At 42.1% G+C, this 21,111-nt stretch overlaps 1 protein-coding gene across 7 annotated transcripts in view; it reads right to left on the bottom strand.

Annotated features, from left to right (window-relative positions):
• Positions 1 to 20,204, bottom strand: part of SP8 (Sp8 transcription factor) — a 48,987-nt gene extending 28,783 nt beyond the window's left edge. The window contains exons 1-3 of one of the 7 annotated variants that reach the window (XM_088797702.1): positions 19,983 to 20,204; positions 19,137 to 19,233; positions 12,732 to 18,978 (exon numbers count right to left, since the gene is read on the bottom strand). In XM_088797702.1, the coding sequence (XP_088653828.1) occupies positions 17,476 to 18,945 (1,470 nt within the window). In that variant the 5' untranslated portion in view covers positions 18,946 to 18,978; positions 19,137 to 19,233; positions 19,983 to 20,204 and the 3' untranslated portion in view covers positions 12,732 to 17,475. Of the gene's footprint in view, positions 1 to 12,731; positions 18,979 to 19,136; positions 19,466 to 19,587; positions 19,883 to 19,982 lie in introns of those variants that run through there. The other 6 variants (XR_016021056.1, XM_019726719.3, XM_074340829.2 and 3 more) reach the window with 6 other exon arrangements.
• Positions 20,205 to 21,111: the final 907 nt, after the last annotated feature.

Genomic DNA, 21,111 nt, shown 5'->3' with positions numbered 1-21,111 from the left:
CAACCTTGTGGTTGAGAGGAGGCGCTCCAACCAACTGAGCCACCCAGGAGCTCAGTCAAGGTGCCGCATTCAATTTTAGTTGCAGGGGGCGCTGCCCACCATCCCTTGCGGGACTCGAGGAGTTGAACTGGCAACTTTGTGGTTGAGAGCCCACTGGCCCATGTGGGAATCAAACTGGCAGCCTTCAGAGTTAGGAGCATGGAGCTCTAATCGCCTGAGCCACCGGACTGGCCCAAGTTCTAATGTTTTTAACCTTCTTCTCTTTCCACTAATGTGCAAGTAAAAACGGCATCCTGAATACTGTAAATATGAGTTTCACATGCTTCCAACCCAAAACACTTTTGAATTTTCCTAAAATCATTTTAAACCACTCCTGAGTGCTAACATTTTTTGTGAAATTTTTCACATAGGCCTCAGATAAGCACTTTATATACATTATCTCTTTAGTCCTCACATCAACTCCATAATGGCACATGTTATTACTATTATCTCTCTTTAAGGAGAAGAAAACTGAAGCTGAAGGAAATTAAGTAACTTGTTGAGGCTGGGACTCTGGGATTCATACCCCTGTCTAACTTCAGAGCCTACGGTCTCAATCATAGCGTCCAGGATTTCTGTCCACAATTTATTCAGGAAGATGGCTGGCTGAACTGAGAGTGCAGTCATTGAGTACATGAAGTCAATGTGAGAATAAAACCAAACTTTTGGTGACCAATTCCATGGTCCAATAAAATTAACCAGCCACACCCTTAAAATGCTTTCTACATCCACACTACTGCAACAAGATTGAATTCAGCCCAAGGTATGAGATCTGTTTTTCCTTAAGTGTTTACATAACCTGTATTAAGTGTTGGATTTGAACACTTCTTACATGGGCAATATTGCAGAAATATGAGAATTCCAAGCTAAAAAACATTTTAAAGGGGCACATTTCTTAGAGAAAAACAGCATCTGTGATTATAATGTCTTTGGAAATATGCCAAAGGGCATCACTAATGTAATTGAATTTGTTGGGCATGTTTTCTTAATGATTTATACTTAACTATCAAGATTTAATTTAATCCTCCTAAAATGTTTTTCTTTTTAAAGTGCTTGAAGATGTTAGTTTATTGAGATTTCAGAAAAAGCAAAAGTTAGACAATTAGGTGTGAAAAACTATAAATGAATGCAACCACTGCTGCATTACTAGACTGAAGGAAAGAATGGTCTAGTAAACCGATCTGTGTTTTTGTGGATGTAAATGATGAAATGCGATTCTTTATAAGCCAAGTAAAATTTGCTGTTGAATGGAGGTATTTTGTTTGATCATCAATTTTACCACATCATATAATAAATGGATAAAAAAGTTCTGCCCAGTTAAAAGTCAAGAAATTGTAGGAAAAGATTTGAAGTTGTTAAATTATCAGAACATTCTGGATAATTGTGAAGCAAAAAAAGAAAAAGAAAGAAGAAAAAAACTATTTGAAAACACTCAAACAATAACAAATGTAATACACTCTAGCAATTAGATTAGTACTGGTGGAAAAAATATTTCACCATCAAATCCTCAGAAAACCTAAGAGAGGTATAAATTTAAATTTAAATTCCTGGTCCCATGGCCCCAGTTCAGGTAGAATTACACCTTTGCTTAACCTGGTTTCATAAATACCTCTAGTCCCCAATGTCATAGATCTTAGTCCCCTGAGAAGAGGTTAATGAGCGACATATTAGCAAAAAACAAAATGCCTGGCTCACACAGGATGGTATGTGCAGGACACCAAAGCAAAGCAGGAGCAAGAGGGGTCATTAAGAATTAGAGCAAGGTCAACAGGGCTCCCAAGAATAGAGAAAGGAGAAGACCACCAAAGTAACAAAGAGAAGGTAAATGCCTTCCATTATATAGTAGCAATAATAAGATCAGTAATAGAAAATAAGCTAGAACTACTAAAATTAAGTTCATATGCATTGAGCATTCATTCATCAGGCACTGTGATTGAGCCTTATAAGCATGAGCTTGTCAACAGTAGGACACAATCTATTATTTTTCGTTATTTTATCAAATGGGGAAACCGAGGCATAGAATAATTAAAGAACTTTGCCAAGGTCAAACACCAAGGAAGGGACAGAACAAGGATTCGACCCAGAGAAGCTGACTCTATAGCCCACACTCAGCTGATCAATTATCCCTCTAAGATGGAATAGGAAATAAGGTACTTTTGAGTTGTTTACTTAAAAACAACTTGCTGTTGGCCTCCTCATTACATTGCAAAAATACAAAACTATCCTATATAGTTTCTCTTTGGTTAACATTTTGGTGTGAAACTGGATTTTTTTCTGCCCACCCACACTGTGAAAAACAAAAAATCTTGTATAAAACCCAATTACAACTTGGAAGGGTTAGAAATACAGCTGTTCTGGCAATCGAATGTTTTCTCCACAACTCCAGTCTTTCTTCACACACACACACAAGTGTAGGGGAAGATTGGACCCTGGTATCTACATAGATTGTCTCTCACTGTTGAATCATCCCTGCTATCTTTATTTTCAGGGTGTTTATCATAACTCTCTTGTTCCATTTGCAACCCACTTGCTGGTGCATCATTCCTCTCCCTGGTTAAGATAAAAAAAAGATCTTGATAGCTGTCTCATGCAAAAACACAGATTTACAAACGTAACTGAAGAAAAGTAGTAACATATGCAGTGTGTAAAGTGTTGACTAAGGTGGAATCATCAGAAGTGCTTCAGGTTTACTTAACTATCCGGAGGCTCCTATTTATAAAGGACTTTCCAAATACTGTAAAATGAATACTTCCCCAAGTATGAAACTGTATTAAAATTAGAGTGTTTAATAATGGACTATAAAATTCTATGTATTTTCATACTGGCAGAAGGCCTATGACATTAATCTAGAAAAAATTAAAACAATTAGAGTGGCCACTAGTATATTACAAACTCAGCATGCACAGAAGTACAAACATCACAAAATTTTGATCCTACACTTCTGAAATGTGAGGGACAACACCCTCATGTTTTTGGTTTTTTTCTTTTATATATTTCAAGCTGCTCCTACAGTAAGAATTGGAATTGTCACAGAAACTCCAGTCTGTCAGACAAGAGTTAATTAACTCTTCTCCTTTCTCCATGTTAATTTTTATCAGGGTACATTATAGAACCAAAAATAAAAAACACTTTATTTGATTTGCTCAAGTAAAAGTCTTCTAAAATGTGTAGCATTTTAGCAGAACTTACAAATGAAGGACTCAGGGGACCTCTAGCTCTAAATCTAGGGACCATTTATAGACTTCAGAGAGGTGTTGAGTGAGATGAATATTTTTAAGGTAAGATCCAGTAGCCTGCATCAGAGTCTCAAAGGGATTTGTTAATGACAACAGAAAAAGGTTGAGAAGCACTGTTCTAGACAAAATGAAAAATCTGTCTCCAAAACCAGTTACTTTATATAGAATTCATGAGTAAAAGTTGTAAACCTGAACATGAATACAATGATTAGTGAAGTCTAATAAGTGTTAACTTATTTCGTCTGTCACAGTATAGTTTTAAAAAGGCATGGTTCTTGTGTCCTTTCATTGTTTTTTTTTTGTTTGTTTGTTTTTTTGCTCTCTTCAGTTTCAGTGTGTTCAGAATTTCCTGTATACAGTAAAAAGAAGGAAGAGCTGTTACTTTTCTAAAAGACTATTAACCGCCATCAGTGAGTTCTCTTAGTTTATTATACACAGTAGAATATTTAAATTTACTTAATAATCAAGTAACTTTATTTGGAGAACAAACTAACCTCGGTCCTCTTGTAACATTTTTAGATATAAAGAAAAAGGTTTAATTTATTTTAACACACTTAGAGTATTTTAAAATTATAATACTATAATGCCTAAAAATTGTTAAATTTTTAAATAATTTAGAGACATCCATTAGAGACAAATGGATGATTTTTATTTTGTTCAAACAAATTTTTTTCCTTAAAGAAAGAATGCCAGAAATATTTAATTTTTGTTTTACAATTATAAGTAAGTTCTCAAATTATAACTGTAATTCATGGTAATGCTCAGGCTTATTTTTAACCTAAAGTATGAACAGAAGGTAGGCATTCAGTATTTGTCGATTTGATTTTCAAACTGAACAAAAACAAATGTATCATTTAAAATATCACTGTCAGATAAGCTATTATGTCTACTATAAGCTGAGGCTATATTAAAGATATGATGTCGTATGTCCAATCTACTCACCATCTTCTTCCCTTCCCTCCTCTCAACAACTCAAGAGTTTAAGCATTTCTTTCAAGTGCTAATGAGTAGGTCACCTAGGTATTATAAAACTTCAGGTTCACTAAAGAGTATCTCTTTAAATTACATATAATTATTTAAGAAAATTTAAAAACTTGGAATTATTGATTAAGTAGAGCTGACTTTACTCTTGGGCACAATTTCTCCAGTGGTCGTAAAATATCAAAATTTTAAAATAGATCTTTTTGTCCAGTTTATAACAGCTGATTCAAATCAGACTGTCTGTGGTGGCCACAAACGAATGAACTCTTTAAAAATCAGTTCTGTGGTTTCTTGCAGCTAGAGACCAAAATATCTAACTAATTCAGTTAATAAAGTCATTTATAAAAATGTCATTTTCTTTTGGTATCCTACAGACTCATTGATTGAAGCTTTTCTTAATTTTTCAAGCAGTTACAGATAACATGTTCATTTGAATCTATATTTTATTACAGTACCATGTGACAGTGTGAAACAATATCCCATCTCAATTGGGAAATACAACTAGTTGTTTTCCCAAAATTCTTTTGTAAAATGTTAGCATAAATAAGGTTCCATTCTGCCCACTCACTGTAGTTAATCTATTACTAGTAAAAGGAACACGATCTGTGGATCCCAGTTGAAAGGAACTGCATGGTAGGCACAAAGGCATGAAGGCAGTTTCTACTTCCAGAGCCAGCAGCACTTTTTCCCCAGAATGCCCTCCATTGGCCCAGATTATTTGCCTCATTTTGCAAATAAGTAGACTCTCATTCAGAAAACGGCATCACCATGGAAGGACAATTCACAAAAGAGGAAATGACAATGACAAACATCTGGAAAAAAGTTTAGCAATGTAAAATTTGCAACTTAAAGCAATAATAAGATTCATTTCTTATTAAATAAACAAAGATTAAGAATTCCCTGTGTTTAAATCTGGGTCTCTTAACTGCTGTTTGCTGGAATATAATCGGCCTAATTCTTCCAGGACGGTACTCTGTTAATCTGTTTGGAGCCTCTCAAACATCCTTATCCCTCAAGAATTCCTTCCTCTTTTAGTATCCTAAGGAAATAATCAGAAATTAGAACTAAAAGTCATGCACAAGGATGTTCGGTAATTTGGAAACAACTAAATGCCCAGTATTAAGGAAGGAAGTAAAAATTTGATATATCCAGACCATAAGTATCTTATAAACACTTAAAACTATGTTTTCAGAGAATTTTTAATAGTAAGGGAAATTTATTTTAATATTAATGGGAAGAAAGCAGGTTACCTTCTTGTACGTACTCGTATGTGTAAGAAAAAATCATGTAGAAAAAAGATTATGAGTAAAAGCACAATTGTTGTATCTCAGATGCGGGGTTAAGGTAATTTGTTTTCTCTGCTTCTTCATAATTTCTTGTACTTTCCAGAATATCTTCAGTGAGCATCTTACTGTCTCCAAAAAAAATGAAGTTTAGAAATGAAGAAATGGAAATTCTTTGGATTAGGATGAAGGTAATATGACTTAACAAATTTGCATTTGTATGTGAATGCCTCCCTTAGAATTCACAGAGGTAATTATATTTTTTAAATATTTATTAATCTAAATGAATATCTAATTGGTTTTATAAAACAAAGTAAAATAGAAAAAAAAAAGTATGGCAGTTTGTGGGAACCTGTTTATAATACAATTTAATTTTTCCAGAGAGTGTTACCATCAAGCCAGTCTCCAAAATAAGTTTTCCTAAACTTCCCACTTACCAGCTTCTTCTGAACCCTGGCAGTAATAGCTATAATGACTATATTGTGAAAGCAGAACCTAAAGCGTGGCTGCCTTTTAAGCCCAGGTCCTTGATAAAGTCCCTTTTTATGGGTCTAAGACTACCTGTATTGTTAATGATTTATCTGACTGGCATACATGGCCTATTAATATTGTTCATTCACTCGTTTGAGCTGTGTGAAGAAGGCAAGATGGGTAAACCTTACATGCCAGGTTCATTCTCCCCACCTGACTCCTTAGTAGCCTGTATTACATATAAGCTACACACAACTTTAGTCATTATTTCTGAGAATAATCACAAACAGTAACTATCAAGAAGTAGGAAATTGTTAGAAAAACTAAATTAATGGCATAAATGAACCACAAGAAAGAAAACGGTTGCATTAAAATAATGGATTGCTTTTTGAGGAAATGTCATGAATAAATGAATGGCTATTACTCTATTTCCTATAGCAATACTTCCACAGAGGCAAACAAACTCCCCTGGGTTGGAGTATTTTCACTTCTGATCATTTACTCATAATTTATGGAATACCGAGCAAGTGAATTTCATTTGCAGTACTGCTGCTACAACTTATACATGACTTCCAGAAACACAAAAGTCCATGTTTGTGCAGTGTAAGCAAGAGTAATTAAACCAGAGGGTGGGTATAAAGTGCCTGGAGTCCAGAACTGGCAGGAGCAAAACTTCAATATAGGGTCTCAACTGAATGTATCTAATTAATAGAAATTAGGGTTTAACACCGTTTTTACAATGTTAATAATAGAAAGAAAGGTGAAGACGCTGACCAGCAAACATCAACACAATATTACTTTCCCGAAAGCTAGGTAAATGTAGTTTCTTATTACGGCAGGGTAGTACTAGTATTCTAAATGTGTAAGGATAGCCTGTAATGAAGCCAAATATTGCATCGGGTATCTTTATACTAAGAATTATTATGGTTTATCTAAAATTTAAGTTTAACCATTAGGTTTTGAAGCTTTCTATATTCTGACAAACTCAGTTCCTTAGCAAAAATAACCCTAAAACTTAACTTGAAAAATGTGAAGGAACTAAATATAATTATTAGATTATTTGTATTTTGTAGTTACTACTACAGTAAGGACAATAATAATGAGTAAATAAGCCATTTTAAATTACAATAAAAAACATATCTGGCTACAAATAGAATATTGTTGTTAAGAGTAAATTTTGCGGGGGTGGCCGGTTACCTCAGTTGGTTAGAGCGCGGTGCTCTTAACAACAAGGTTGCCAGTTTGATCCCCACATGGGCCACCGTGAGCTGCGCCCTCCACAACTAGATTGAAATAACTACTTGACTTGGAGCTGATGAGTCCTAGAAAAACACACTTAAATAAATAAAAGTTTTTAAAAAAAAGTAAATAAATTTTTGATAATTTGCAGTAAAACTATCAAACATTCAAAATTCACTCTGATGCTTCTATACATGAAATAAAAATGAAAACCAAACTAGATATATTTTCTTACATATTAATTAACTATAAACGAAATAAGAACTTTCACTCTATGAAACTATATTTTAAAGCTGTATCCCAGAGGAATAGCTTTCTAAACAACTTACTAAATTAATACAAAGTCTCTGCATAGGCAAGCTGACCATAACCTGACTAAAAAGAAGTCAACAACTTGCTAAGCTACAATCTATCACTGACTGATGTGCAATCCAACATTTGTTGCCTTTAGTTCTTTATTATAAAAAAATTATATACCAATATTGATTTCTTAGATTTGACAAATATACCATTATAGTGTAAGACGTTAACAACAGGGAAAACTACTGGAACTCACTGTATTATTTTCACAACTTTTCTATATATCTAAAATTATTCCAAAATGAAAAAGTTTACTTTAAAAAAATGAAATGAAGAAAGCACATCTCTGTTTTGGGAGTATAAAATAATAAGAGTAGTTCCAAAACCACTTCACAGACATAAGTACCATTTCTCTATACCAGGGATTACTGTCATGCCCTTCTTTTGAAACAAAAATTTTCTCTGTTAAACAAGTGAAATTTTAAGAATGTAACACTCACTGATTCTGATTTTCCTGGGAATACATATTAAAATATTCAAGTGAAATATGCAAACATAAGCAAAATATGTTCCCATTAATAATTATACTGTATAGTAAATTATATTAGATGCTTTCTATTATACAAAGCATATGCCACTGAAGAATATATAATGTTCTATTGCCAAAATATTTACAAGGTTGTTTTACTGTGCTCTATTAATTACCAGTACAAAATTCAATTGTGATAATAAAGTGAAATACATCACTATCAACGTCATAGGAAATAAACCATATGTGTACCTTACTAGAACTAACCCACTGCAGTTTTAAGCCAAATAGTTACTTATTGGGAGAAAGAGCAAAAGTTTTTTGCTTCATAGTACAAAGGCTACTGAACTGTCACCTAAAATAACCTTATTTTTTTAAGTTTTGGGAGAAATATAATTTAATATTATAAAAATGATTATTTTCCCTAGAGAATTCACATATCTATAGACAAATTCTGTTAAAGTATATAACTTGATAATATTTTTAAAACTCTACTAAATCAATGTGAATATCTTATAAATGCATCCCCTCCTGCCACTAGGTTCCCCCTCCCTTACAAAAGCCATTGTTTAATTGAAAGGGGGAAGAAACTACTTAGAGAGAAGAAAGAGACAAAGAGAGAAAGAGAGAGAGAGAGACTAAAAGAAGAAAGAAACTGCCAAAATAAGGGACACAAGTATGTAAGAGAAATGAAGCATTGATCAGTGTAGACGAAAGAGCACAAAACTTCCTGAAATGATGGGAAACCTGATGATACGATACCTGCATAATTAGGGATATTACATTGGGTGCAAAATTGGGCAGTACAAATCCTTTCCTGTCAGTTGAACTAGACAATCACCTGAATTCTTGGTGGGGAAGGGTGGACTTCTACTTTCTCTCTCCGTTTTCTGCTTAAAATGGAGTGGCTAAAAAATCTTAAAGCTGGAAGGATTGGTTCTCTCAAAGACAAAGATAACCCTAGGTGAGTCAGTGAGGTTGTTTCCAACATTCTCTTAGAGTACAGGGTGAAATGAGCACAATGTTGTAAATCAACGCATTGTTTGGGCCCTTTCAAATTAGTTGCCAAGAGAGGAGTGAAAACTTGATAAGCAGGGTCCAGTTTCTATGTGTTGATTTAGAAATCTTAAAGCTCGTGGGAGCTCAGTTTATTTAATGGAAGAAATTTAAAGAGAAGGAAAGTAAACAAGGAAAATGCGATGCAATGAAACACTCATGTAAATGGAGTATAAGGGTTTTCTTTAAATAACAAAACAATAGTGTTCCATTATGCTTTTAAATTACAAATTTAGATTTCTTTGATCTAAATTTTTTTTTTGAGTGATTTCCTTTTCAGTTTCAGAATATCATGATCTATTTAAATATTCAATTCTTAATACTGTTTCTTATCTATCTTGGGGGAAAGTTAAATATAAATCAAAATCTTAAAGAATTAACTCCACATTTTCTAGCAGATAGATGACTGCTTTGAATGAAGCAGCAAATGCATTTTTCCTTTTAACCTCACTCCACAGAAAGTCCATCTCTGAAACACAAGCCAGGTAGGTTCAGAAAACTATTGCAGCTCTAGGCCTTGACCTTTCTGCTCGGGAATCAAGCAAAACAGCAAGAATTCACTAAAATAAGAGAAGAGAGGGGTGGCAAGACTGAGTCCAGGTATTCGGAGGCAAATCCCGGGTGACTTATCTGCCTTTTTTCAGGAAAACGCGGCCCAGCTTTCATCAATGTGTACTTTGTCCGGATAGGAATGCATATTTAATCATCAAAGCAAATTTTTTTTACCTCCAAACAAAATCTTTCAGTAGAGAATTTAAAAGTATTTTTAAACCACAAATAAAACTTAAATGAAAAAAGTGATGACGAACTGCTTTGCAGGGACAAGAAAGGTGAGAGCAGGAAAGGACTAGCTTATCTGCACTGAGATTTGAAAGACACTTGTAGCTTACTTGTGAAGCTTCATTTAGCATTGAGTGACCGGGAAAATTCTGTTCCTGGTGACAGCGCAGTGGGAATTCCCACTCCAACAACCCATGAAATGTTACTGCATAATTATTCACCTTCTGAGGCCCATTAGAACTTATCAGCAGAGAAAGAAATTTAATTTAAATTCACCCCTCTGTGCTAAAGAATGACTGGGACATGAGATCAAAGCGAGAAACTGTCTTCCAGTGGTTTGCAACACCTAGGCACAATAGGGTGGGAGAACGAGGCATTCCAGCGCTTCCTGGCTTTCTGGACCCTGAAAGAGGGGTGGGGGCAGGGCTCGAGTCACTGGCTGGTTTGAGGGAGGAGGCCGGTGGCAACTCCGGAGATGGACGCGTCAAGTATATCCTGGAGCTCCTGGCGGCCAGGCTGCTATGTGAGGCTGCGGGGGGGTTGGCGTTCCAGGCCCTCCTGCGGACCAGGAGGCCATCCCCCTGCCTTCCGGCTACGGGATCTGAGTCAGTGGAGCCCATGGATTTAACCATAGGCCGGCCATGCCCCGCGCAGGTCTGCAGCTCTAAGAGCTCTAAGCACTCCCTGGATATGTGTTGAGGAAGATGTTTATGCTGCAGCCTCATCACAGGGGGCCCCAAATACACATAGAAGGTGCGTGCACAACCATAAATAAGTGCCAAGTGTAATCCTTGGCATACCTCGAGAGTACAAAGTAGAACCACAGCTCCACAGTCCTAGAGGCCCAGAGGAGAGGTTCCCAGGAGCTGCTGCTGCCTCACCTTCCCTGAGCAGCCAGTACATTTTCCAAGAGCTTTCAAGAGAGTATGGCGCCTTTTCCGACGGGGTTGATCCATCCTCACCTCTCTTCAGACGTCACCAAGAAACGAGACCTGGAGAATGCTCCTAGTGCTCCCCACATCTCCAGCTTCCCAAAGGGTCGAGAGGCAAGGAGAGAGAGGAAGAAAGCCCAAGAGAGGTTGCTGGGGGTTAGGGACAACGTGGTAAAGAAAAACTGAGTTCTATGCAACAGGTACAGTGATTATATGGCTCTACCTATACATGTTCCCTTAGGAAGTCATCGAGACGGCGAAACTGTTCTTAGGTTCCTGAACCCAAAAAAGGCAAAGAGTTTTCACAGCCAATCAGACTTAATTTTTCTTCCTTTATAATAACAGCGTGGGAAAAGGTGCACAAGTTCCTTCCTTCGAGTCTGGCAAACCCGTAAAAAAAAAAGTCAAGAATAAAACTTCCCACCGATGGAGGACGCTGCATGTGGTCGAACGCCTCTAGGGAGGAGAGGCGGGTGCAAGCGAACGCAGCAGTTTAGCCAAGAGAAAAGCACAGGAGGTGAAGGCGCACATGCAGTCGATGCTAAGACCATGAGAGAGACCCAGAAAGGTTTGGGGAAAACGACCTTGGCCTGTCTACGCCGCGGCAGGCCGGGGTGACACCTGCAGGACGTAGTCCGGTGCGTGCCACCCTGGGATAGGGTGGTACAGAGGCCCGAAGTCCAGTGCTCAGATGGCCAGGGGCAGCGGGAGGATGCTGGGGGTTTTGGAGAGCACTGGAAGGGAAGGGACTCCCCACCCCGGTCCTGCCGGAACGTCCCTGAAAGCCGGGAGGCGCGCGCGTAGGAGGCTCACAGCCGCGCTTCCCACGGTGGGTTTGCCCAGAGCCAGGGGCTCCGGGAAGCGCAGGCAGGGTCCGGCGGGCGTCACCCGCGCGGGGCCCTGCAGAGCGGGCGCGGGGCACAGGGTGGCGCTCGCTGTCCGCGAAGGCAGCCACTGCGCCTTTGTGTGCGAGGGCTGCTCGGGATGCAGCACGAGGGGCACAGCGGGCGGGCGGGGGCCTTAGCTCGCAAGGAGACCCCACCCTTCGCTGCAACCCGTGGGCGGACGGTGCAGGTCGCCAGATCCCAGCCCTTGGGGGATGAGGGGGTGGGTTTCAGGGGTCTTTCTCGGAGCAGCCGGCACGTCTAGGAGCGGGGCGAGAAAAGAAGTGGTTTTTGGAAAGGCTAGGAAATTCTCCCGGGCTCAAAACCTCGTCGTGAGTTCATTGAAAAGGAGAATGAGGGAAACTTTGGGCAGTCCATACAAACGCAGCTAAGAGCCCTGCAAGAGACTCAGAAGGCACCTCCACCGTTCCCTCCCGCACAGCCAGAACTGCTTGCCTGAGAAGCAAAGTTAGGAATGGGCTTAAAAGCCCCAGTAGATGGAATTGAAAGAACAACGTTCGAACAACAGTGAAAAGCCGCAGCTTCGAGCGGGAGCTTTAGTCCTCGTTTCTTAGTCACCCGCAAGCTCTCCGCTGTCCCCAGAGGTCTTGAAGCCTGACGGTTGTTAGGAACCACAGCAAAATGTAGAAGGCTGCTTCCTCACCACCAAGAGACTCCGCAGAAAATTAAATTAAATTAAACACGCGCCCAGGGACCAAAGAAAATAGATCCCCTCCGCCCCCCCCCCCCATAGGAAATCAACACTTGTGCGCACAGGGAGTGCAACAAACCTAAAGAGCTGCCCACTGACGCGCATCCCCTTAAACCGCCGCGGCTGGAGCTCAGGATAGCAAGGAATTACCGGCTTTCCTTTAATCCGGAAGCAAGGAATAAACAGAATGCAAGCAAATTCTGAATCTTATTTTTTCAACAACAGCAACAATACAATTGTGTATGGAGCAAAGTCTTCAAAAGACGTCACCCAGAATACAGTCCTCACTTAAAATTTAGTCTACACTCCACTGCTTTTGATTAACACGATATCCTTTACATGTAATGATAGAATTAACCTACCAGGCTATTTTGAAAGAAAGAAAATCAGACAAGTGTCGAAACCATATTTATTTTTTTAAAAATTGATCATACCTCAGTTTTTCTTAGGGGGTGTAAGGAGAAATAATGCCTGCTTGGACAGAAGCTGCAAAAAATCAGCAGGAAAATTAAAAACCCCAATTTATTCAAAATACCTGCATCAAATCAATCTACCTTTGAGGCTATTTGTATGAAAAATTGAGCAAAATGTAGAACTTCTTACATTATAATATTTACCTCTATCATCTCAGGCAACCAGAGAATAATCAAATCCATACATTTATTTCCCCTCTAAAGTTACTCCTTTAATTTACCAGCCTAAAAGATAATCTGTCCTTTTCGCTAATCCTCTAAAATGAAATATTTATTTGAAAGAAATTCCTCCACAGACCAGCTGTAACATTTCATTCAACAATCTCAGCAAAAGATCCGAGGGGAGATGAACATGTTGATGGCAGGACTATCGATCTGCTCACTCAGGAGTCTAGTCTCATCACCTGCTTGTCTTTAATTTTTAATTTCAGCATTCTTTCCCCAAGGGAAGAAGCCCAGTTGAGAAGTTATACCAAGATTGGGTTAAGAGGAGAGTGGAAGGAAGGCATACTCAACCAGGAACTTTTTCTAAGATCAGTTGACAGAGGAAAGTAACTCATCACATTGGCTTACATTAAGTTTCTAGCATAAAATATTTTCCATGGTAGTCCAACCTCAACAAATTAATCACATACATCCCTAAGAGAAAGAGACCATCCAAAAAGAGATCAGCCAGAAAAGAAGGTAGGATAGAGAAGAAACACTCAAGTTTGGGGAGGAAATGAGGTAGGTCAACAGAAAGGCTGGATTGAGCCTCAACTCTATTCCTGTCTTTGGAGGGTGGACTGATATATGCTGGCCTGACCTCCGGGTCAACAACTAGTTTAATTCTACTGTGATCTGCAAAACTGGGAATCTTGTTCCTTGGTTCAAAGTGAAACCCAGCCTTTGGCTTCATTTGAGTGAGACTCCAGGCTCTGTTAAGAGGTGCTTTAACATAGACAAAGCAGGGAGAAATCAGTTTTGCACTTCATCCTCTGTCCTCCGAAAACAGGATGTTCATCCCGGAAAAGGAACCCTGCCCACCCTGCAGGACACGAAACTAGAAATGCTGCTCAGGAACCATCAAAACAAAATATACCAGAGTTAGGGAGGGGAGGAGGAGCCAAGGGAAGAAAGTAAAAGTTTGCAATCTATACTACAGAAAAACCTGTCCCCCTTCAACTACCCCAAAGGAATCTTCTTTTAGACAATATCTCTCCTTGTTATCATCCACCTCTTAAATCAAATGTGATTCTGTATGTAATGCAACTATTATAAATATACCAAGCAGCTTTCCTTACCTGACACTACATTCAATTCCTTCAGAACCGTTTCCTCCTCAGCGCTGCAACTTTGAATAAAAAAGAAACACTGAAACTGTGTTCTGCGTGTTATTCTTCCTAGGAAGAAAGTGACAAAGAGACTATTTTACTTTTTAAAACCACTATTTAGAGCTATAGTATACCAAAGGATCAGAGCTAACTTGCTTTCCTAAAACCATAGGGATTGGAGGTCTCAAATATCTGCATAGATAACAGGATGTAGGCAGTCTGCTACTTACAACACAAACTGTATTCCTCTAAAATATTTTATCCCTAATTGTTTTTTACTTCTAAATTTACAATATTCATAGCATTCTGTATTTTCACTTCTGTTTCTATGGATAATGACTTTATATACATTTCAATGGAAATTTTTCAGTTCAAGATGTACACCAAGACTGAACTTGGGGTGGGGAGAATGCAAACGGAAAGAAAGAAGATAAACTTATAAGAATCTGAACACACTAACTTTTTATTTAGTTTGATTCAAAATAATATTAAACTAATAGTGAAATAGTTTGATATAACAGCAATCAACATTTAAAGTATTTTATGTTTCAAAGTATGGCTCAAGGAACACCCATTGCTTAAATGCACTTAGACATAACAAGACAATATTTTTTTATTGGCATCATTGACACCTATGAACAATAGCCTAGTAAATAGATTAAGGTTTAACCTTCCTTTTCTTTGGTGGCTGTTTAGAGACTTTAAAAGAACAGATAACTCATTTCAACAGGAATCTACTGATATTTACCTCTACATAATCTTTAGCTAAAACATGGAATGCCAAAAACAAGCTTTTGTTAGCTTGACCTCCTCCACCCCCAACAACAAAAGTTATCCCCAAACCCATGTTTTTATTTTAGATGTATTGATCTTCCAGTGTAAGGCTTGGCCTTTTAAATACCAAATGCAATCAGTGGCCAACAACCTGACTTCTTCTGGAGAGTGAGAAGGAAGCAGAATGGGAAATTTCTTTGAATTGTTTGGTGACTTAGTACAAATCCTGGTCAGTAAATCCTGATGCTTTGAGCTAAATCTACTGGTAAATAATTAATTACATTTCTTAGACACTATAATCTTTATCTTGGTAAATAGAGAAAACACAATTTCGCCAAATAGATCATTCCATTTAAGCAATATCTTAAAGGCAATTATTTAAATATCACAAAACAGGATTATATTTTGTTTAAATTAGACATTTAACTGAAGATAAAATGTGACTGTCCATAGTTTAAAAAGGAAAAAAGTACAAATTAACTGGCCTAGTCTTTTATGAGTTTATTAATACCATTTAAAATATTACAAATAAATCAATTACATTTCATGCATTTAAAATGCAAGTCTAAAATGTTCCAGAGAAAGGCTTTTCATTTCAATGTGAAATATCCAAATTATTTCAACATTACAATGAGCAATTAGTTTGCAGAATCTGCAAACATTTAAATGTATTGTCAGGAGTATTTATTAACAGTTAACAATATTACCTTCAGGAAATACACAAAAGCCAAAGTTAGTTGAGTTTCACTTGGACAATTTATTTAATACACGGGTTTTGGTAGACCCAGTTATGAAATATAGGAGAACTCTCACTTTAACTATGCCTGAACTGCCAGCAAATGCAAATAAGAACATGCTCCATTAAATTAAATGTCATCCCACATTTATCAAATATTGTCTTAGTTACAGTTTGATACCTATCTAAATTCATATTCGAGCAAAACTAGGCCCCGAAAGTGCGTTTGTGGCTCTGCACCTCCAGAAGTGAGTTCAAAAAACCCGCAGCTCATCAGAACTGCAACAATAACTCTTAATATTTTCTTGTAACAAAAAAAAAAAAAAAAAAAAAAATCAACTTCAATATATTTTCAAATATTTACTGGAAGTAATGTACAAGAAAAATACTATACAAAATCGTCTCCTGGACAACTGCACCTCGCACCCATACACTGGTGGAGTAATAGTTAATTGGTAACTAATCTAGAACGATTCTCCAGTTGTACAAACCATTAGGTTCAGATATATTTTACAAAGGATTTTTTTTCCCTATTTTCCCTCTTTTGGCATTTAAACTACAGCTTCGTCTGAAATAAACGATAGCTTCTTTACTTGTTCATAAGTTTAAATCACACCAAAAAAAGTTTAACCCTAAGAATCTTCAATGAATTGCAAGAATTTACAGAAACTGGTACTACACAAATTGATGTCTGGACTAGCAAAAGAAAAAAATAGGAAGGTTAGGCTCGGGAGGGGTGAAAAACGAGGTAGAAAAGGACAAACACGGAGATAGTGAATCTGGTCTCACCGGAAAGGGATATTTTTGCATAAGAAAGACACCTACCCTCACCCCCACCCCCACCCCATAAGTTAATGAGATCAAAATAACTTTGGGATCAATATTAGCAGTTTCAAGAGAAAAGATTTACTCACTGCTAGAGGAAAAACTAGGCGAGAATCAAAGTGGAAAGATGCCGGTTTTTTTTTTCTTTAGGTTTTTAGTTTTTAAAAAAAAAAGTGTTATAAAGATGAAAGATGGCTGCTGCAGCGATTCGCCAAGACTGCCCCTTAGCTGAAAGTTGCATCGGTTCCACCTCAGGGAACAAAGAAAAAGAGACAGAGCTGACACTGAGAGAGCTAAACTTTGCAAACTCCGGATCTCGGTGCGGCCAGATGGGCACCCCCACAAGCTCCGACGGCTCGGTGCAGGGTGGGCAGCGGCCCGGCAAGACTCTCTGAAGCCCAAACACCCAAGACTACTGTTCTGGAACCAAGTCAGCGGCTGCCCCGCGGGGATGCCCTACGCGGGCCTCCTGCCTCGCCCTCCCCACGGCGCTTCTCAACCTAGCTCAGCTGAGTTGTTCCCACCCCAGCCGAGGCCCCAGGTCTCCCACGCACTGGATTCGTCCAGCTCTACCTCCAGCGGCTGCCTCCTATTAAATACAGGCCCGTCACACCCTGGGATGGAGGAGAGAGGATGAGAATTAAAGGCCTGGCCAGGCTCAGGTTCGGGTTGTGCGGGGCTCCGACAGTGTTACCGGGTGGAGCGCGAAAGCCAGGACCCAGGACGGCAACGCGTGTTACTTACATGTCCATATTTCCTTTACAAAGTCACAGAGGAAGTTAGAAGAGAGGAACAGAGCGAGACAGACAGAGAGCGAGCGAGCAGGGTGCAGTGGGCAGAGACCAGGACAGCCACGGGTCAAGCAGAACGGGGTGGGAGGGGTCGGGGAGAGGGACAGGCGCGGGGTGCGTGTCACTCCAGGCCATTGCGGTGCCCGGGCTCAGGGGGCTGCAGCAGCTCCGGGGAGTGGCAGGGCGGGCTGCCCGCGGCACTGTGCTCGCTGTCGGTGTCGCTACCCTTCTTGCCGCCGCTGCCAGAGCCCGCAGAGCCGCCGCCGCCGCCACCGCTGTGCGTCTTCACATGCTTGCTAAGGTGGTCGCTGCGCATGAAGCGCTTGTTGCAGACCGGACAGGCGAAGCGCTTCTCGCCCGTGTGGGTCCGCAGGTGCCGCTGCAGCTCGTCGGATCGCGTGAAGCGCTTGCCGCAGAAGAGCCAGTTACACACGAAGGGCCGCTCGCCCGTGTGCCAGCGCAGGTGCGCCTTGAGGTGCGACGTCTTGCCGTACACCTTGCCGCAGCCGGGGATGTGGCAGCTGTGCAGGCCCTTGCGCCGAAGGCTCGCCCCGGCCGGGCCTAGCCGCTCCGCCTCCTGGCAATTGGGGCAGTCGCAGGTGGCGCGGCCTGAGTAGCGGCGCGCGGAGGAGCGCGGGGAGCCCCCCAGCGGCGCCGACGGCCCGGCACTCAGCATTGAGCTCCCAGCGCCGGCCAGCGGCGACGGGGCTGAGTCCGGGTATGAGCCGGGCAGCACCGGCTTGAAGCCGTCCATGAGGTGCTGCCCTGCGGGGCTGAGCAGATGCGAGGAGGCGCCGCTGCTGAAGGCTGAGTGGCTCAGGCCTGAGTAATCCGAGTTGTAGCCTCCAAGAGGTGAATGCAGCGAGGTTTGGAGCCCCCCGGCGGCCGGGTGCAGCGAGCCGGGAAGCGCCGCCGCGCCATTCGGGTTCTGCACGTCGATCCAGCCAGCGCCCACGTCCCACCAGCTGGAGGCGCCGGCCGAGCCCACGTCGCTGGCGGCACCCAGGCCCGGGTGCGAGGGCTTGAACCACGACTCGTATGGGTGCGCCATGCCCACGCGCGGGTAGATGCCCTGCAGCCCGTCCACCGAGGTGTGCACCTTGGAAATGAATACCGGCTGGTGGGAACCGTCCTGCGAGTGCGCAGAGGAGCCGCCACCACCGCCGCCGCCCCCGCCGCCGCTGCCCCCCGAGACGCCAGGGGCCTGGAACACCGAGTAGTCGTTTGCGAAAGGGGAGCTGGAGGCGGCGGCCGCGGCAGCCGCGGCGGCGGCCGCGGCGCTGCTGGAGGTTAGAGAGAAGGCGCTGGAGCCTGGCGAGCCGCCGCAGCTAAACGAGTCGGAGACCAGGGCTGCGGCCGCCGCCGCCGCCGCCGCCGCTGCCGCCGCCGCCGAAGACGAGCCGCCGTTCCTGGAGGCCCCCGACACGCCGAAGCTTGAGAGACTGGAACCCACTACATTGCAGCTGCCGGAGGAGGAAGAGGAGGAACGTTTCCAGGGGTGGAAGCCTTTGCCGAAGGAAGAGGAGCTGTCCGAGAGGGAGGAGGGAGACGGGCTGGGGCTGCCGATCTTATTACAGGTAGCAGCAAGCATGGCCAGAGGAGTCGATCCCAACCTCGGTTCTTCCTGAGAGAAGGGGGAGAGGAGAAGGGGTGGGGGAGGGGAGGTGGGCAAAGGGTCGGTGGGGGTGGGGGAAGGAAAGAAATCTGCATCAGTTCTCCGGCAGCCTCCAAAACGCCCCACTGCACCCCATCTCTCGCTGCGGCGCGCCGCCACCAACTCACCTGGCTCCCCCAACTGCCCCGGCGCCCGGCTGCTTCCTACTCTACGGGAGGGGACAAGTTTGGCTGCCGGCGTCTGATTCGGAAGCAAAGCGCCATGCTAAAGAAGAGTTTGACAAATATTCTCACCTAAAACAACACTCTCCTGTGCACAAGGCCCCAGGCATTTCGAAACAAGTAAGCAAAAGTCCAGATTAGGGAGGAAAGAAGTTTCCTTTGCGGAGAAGCCAGGGGAAAAACCATTGGGTTGCTTTTAAGAGCTCTTCTCCTGTAATTCACAGAGAGCTTTGAAAATCCTGTTCCGGTCCCCAGAAACCCATCCTGGGTTGATTCTCCCTGGCCCAAAGAGGTAAACTAGAAGGCTGGCTTACTCGCTCTTCCTGCTTTCCTTTTTATTTTCTTTAAAAATGTCTACAATAGGGAAAAAAGAGAGAGAGAGACGGGTTCAACGTACCTGCAAGACAAGGCGGGCTGCGGAATTTTTTTAAGGGGAAGAGGGAAAATCTGCAGTTTGCCCAGGAGGAGGAATTTGCTTTCTCCTTAACCCCGAAATCGTCGCAGGTAAAATGGGCAGGGCGCGCGTCTCCCGGGCAGGGAGCGGCCGGGCGCTGCGAGGTGGCTTGTCTAAATGCACTTCGAACCTTTTCCTGCTCTGAAAAAAAGTGACTCTGCCCCCCTCTCCCCTTTTCTTTTCTCCAAACTCACTTGTATTTAAAGTGGGGGAAAAAAAAAAAAAAAGCTCTCAATAGAGACTGATAGCCCGTGGCCTGGCCGGGGCGACTTTAACCCCCTCCGATCGGCAATAAAAGGAAACTAATTAAACCAGCAAGAGAAAATCCTGAGACTCACCCCTAGAAGTGAAGTTGCCATCACACAAAAGTGCCCACTCCTCTCAGAGGATCTTTTTTATATTGATAAATCAGAGGCAGTGTTTTTTTTAGAGGTGTGCAATACAATGATCAGTTCCGCCCATTCCACCACAATTGTAGCTCCCTCTCCGGCTTTGAAGTGCCGCGGAGGCGCGGCCAGCCAATCTGCGGCCTCGCCGGGCCGCGCCGCGCGCGCGCCGTGAGGTCAGCGGCGCCGCCGCCGACCGCCGCGGGGGGGTGGGGGGGAGAGCTGCGGGAGGGGCGCCGGGGACTGAGTGTGTGTTACAAAGCGGGTGTGTGATTGTGTAACAATGTAACTGTGCGTGTGTGACCAAGCTGAAGGAGACAGTGCAGACGGGGGCGGGGGGAGGGAATGTGATTGTGGCAGTGTAACAGTGACAGGGTAAGGAAGGAGGGGGGAGCAGAGGGACAGTGAGAGGAGGGGGAGGGTGTGGTGGGTGACAGTATAACTGCGTGTGTGACAAAGGGGGGTAGAGCGGCAGATTAGTCCAGTATTGAGGGGAAAGGTGTGCGTGTGCTCTAGTGTAACTGAGTGACAAACCTAGGGAGGGAAGAGGGACAGTGCAGTCAAGTGGAGGGGGAGGTGGTGTGTGAGTGGTGTGGGGAGACGGGGAGGAGTGTGTGTGTGAAAAAGGAGGGAGTGTGGATGAGTGTGTGCGTTTGATGTAGGAAGAAGGAAGGCTGGGAGAATGTGTGTGTGTGTGTGTGTGTGTGTGTGCAGCAAAGCTGGGGGTGGAGAATAGGAACGGTGCTGTAAAATGTACAAACGAAAAAGAGATTGGCGATTTGACGAGTGAATCTGCGAAGTTGAGTGAGGCTGAGTAAATCAATGTTCACAAACGCCATCACTGTTACCAACTTCCTCTGGTTTCTTGTACCTAAAATCTTGAGTGATCTTTTTCTTACCTTCTTGGGCACTCTCACTATATATAGATATAGATAGATGATAGATAGATAGATAGATAGATAGATAGATAGATAGATAGATGATAGATAGATAGATATTTTTTTTTTTTTAGAAAGTCGTATTAATACTTACCTTTCTTTTCCCGACTCTACAGCCGAAGGGTAGAAATGCCGGGAGGCTG

This window comes from Rhinolophus sinicus, chromosome 4, assembly GCF_057876585.1.
Source record: "Rhinolophus sinicus isolate RSI-liver-muscle chromosome 4, RSI-T2T, whole genome shotgun sequence".
Taxonomy (NCBI): Eukaryota; Metazoa; Chordata; class Mammalia; order Chiroptera; family Rhinolophidae; genus Rhinolophus; species Rhinolophus sinicus.
The sequence above is the reverse complement of the archived record's forward strand: the minus strand, read 5'-3'. Positions and strand labels throughout refer to the sequence as shown.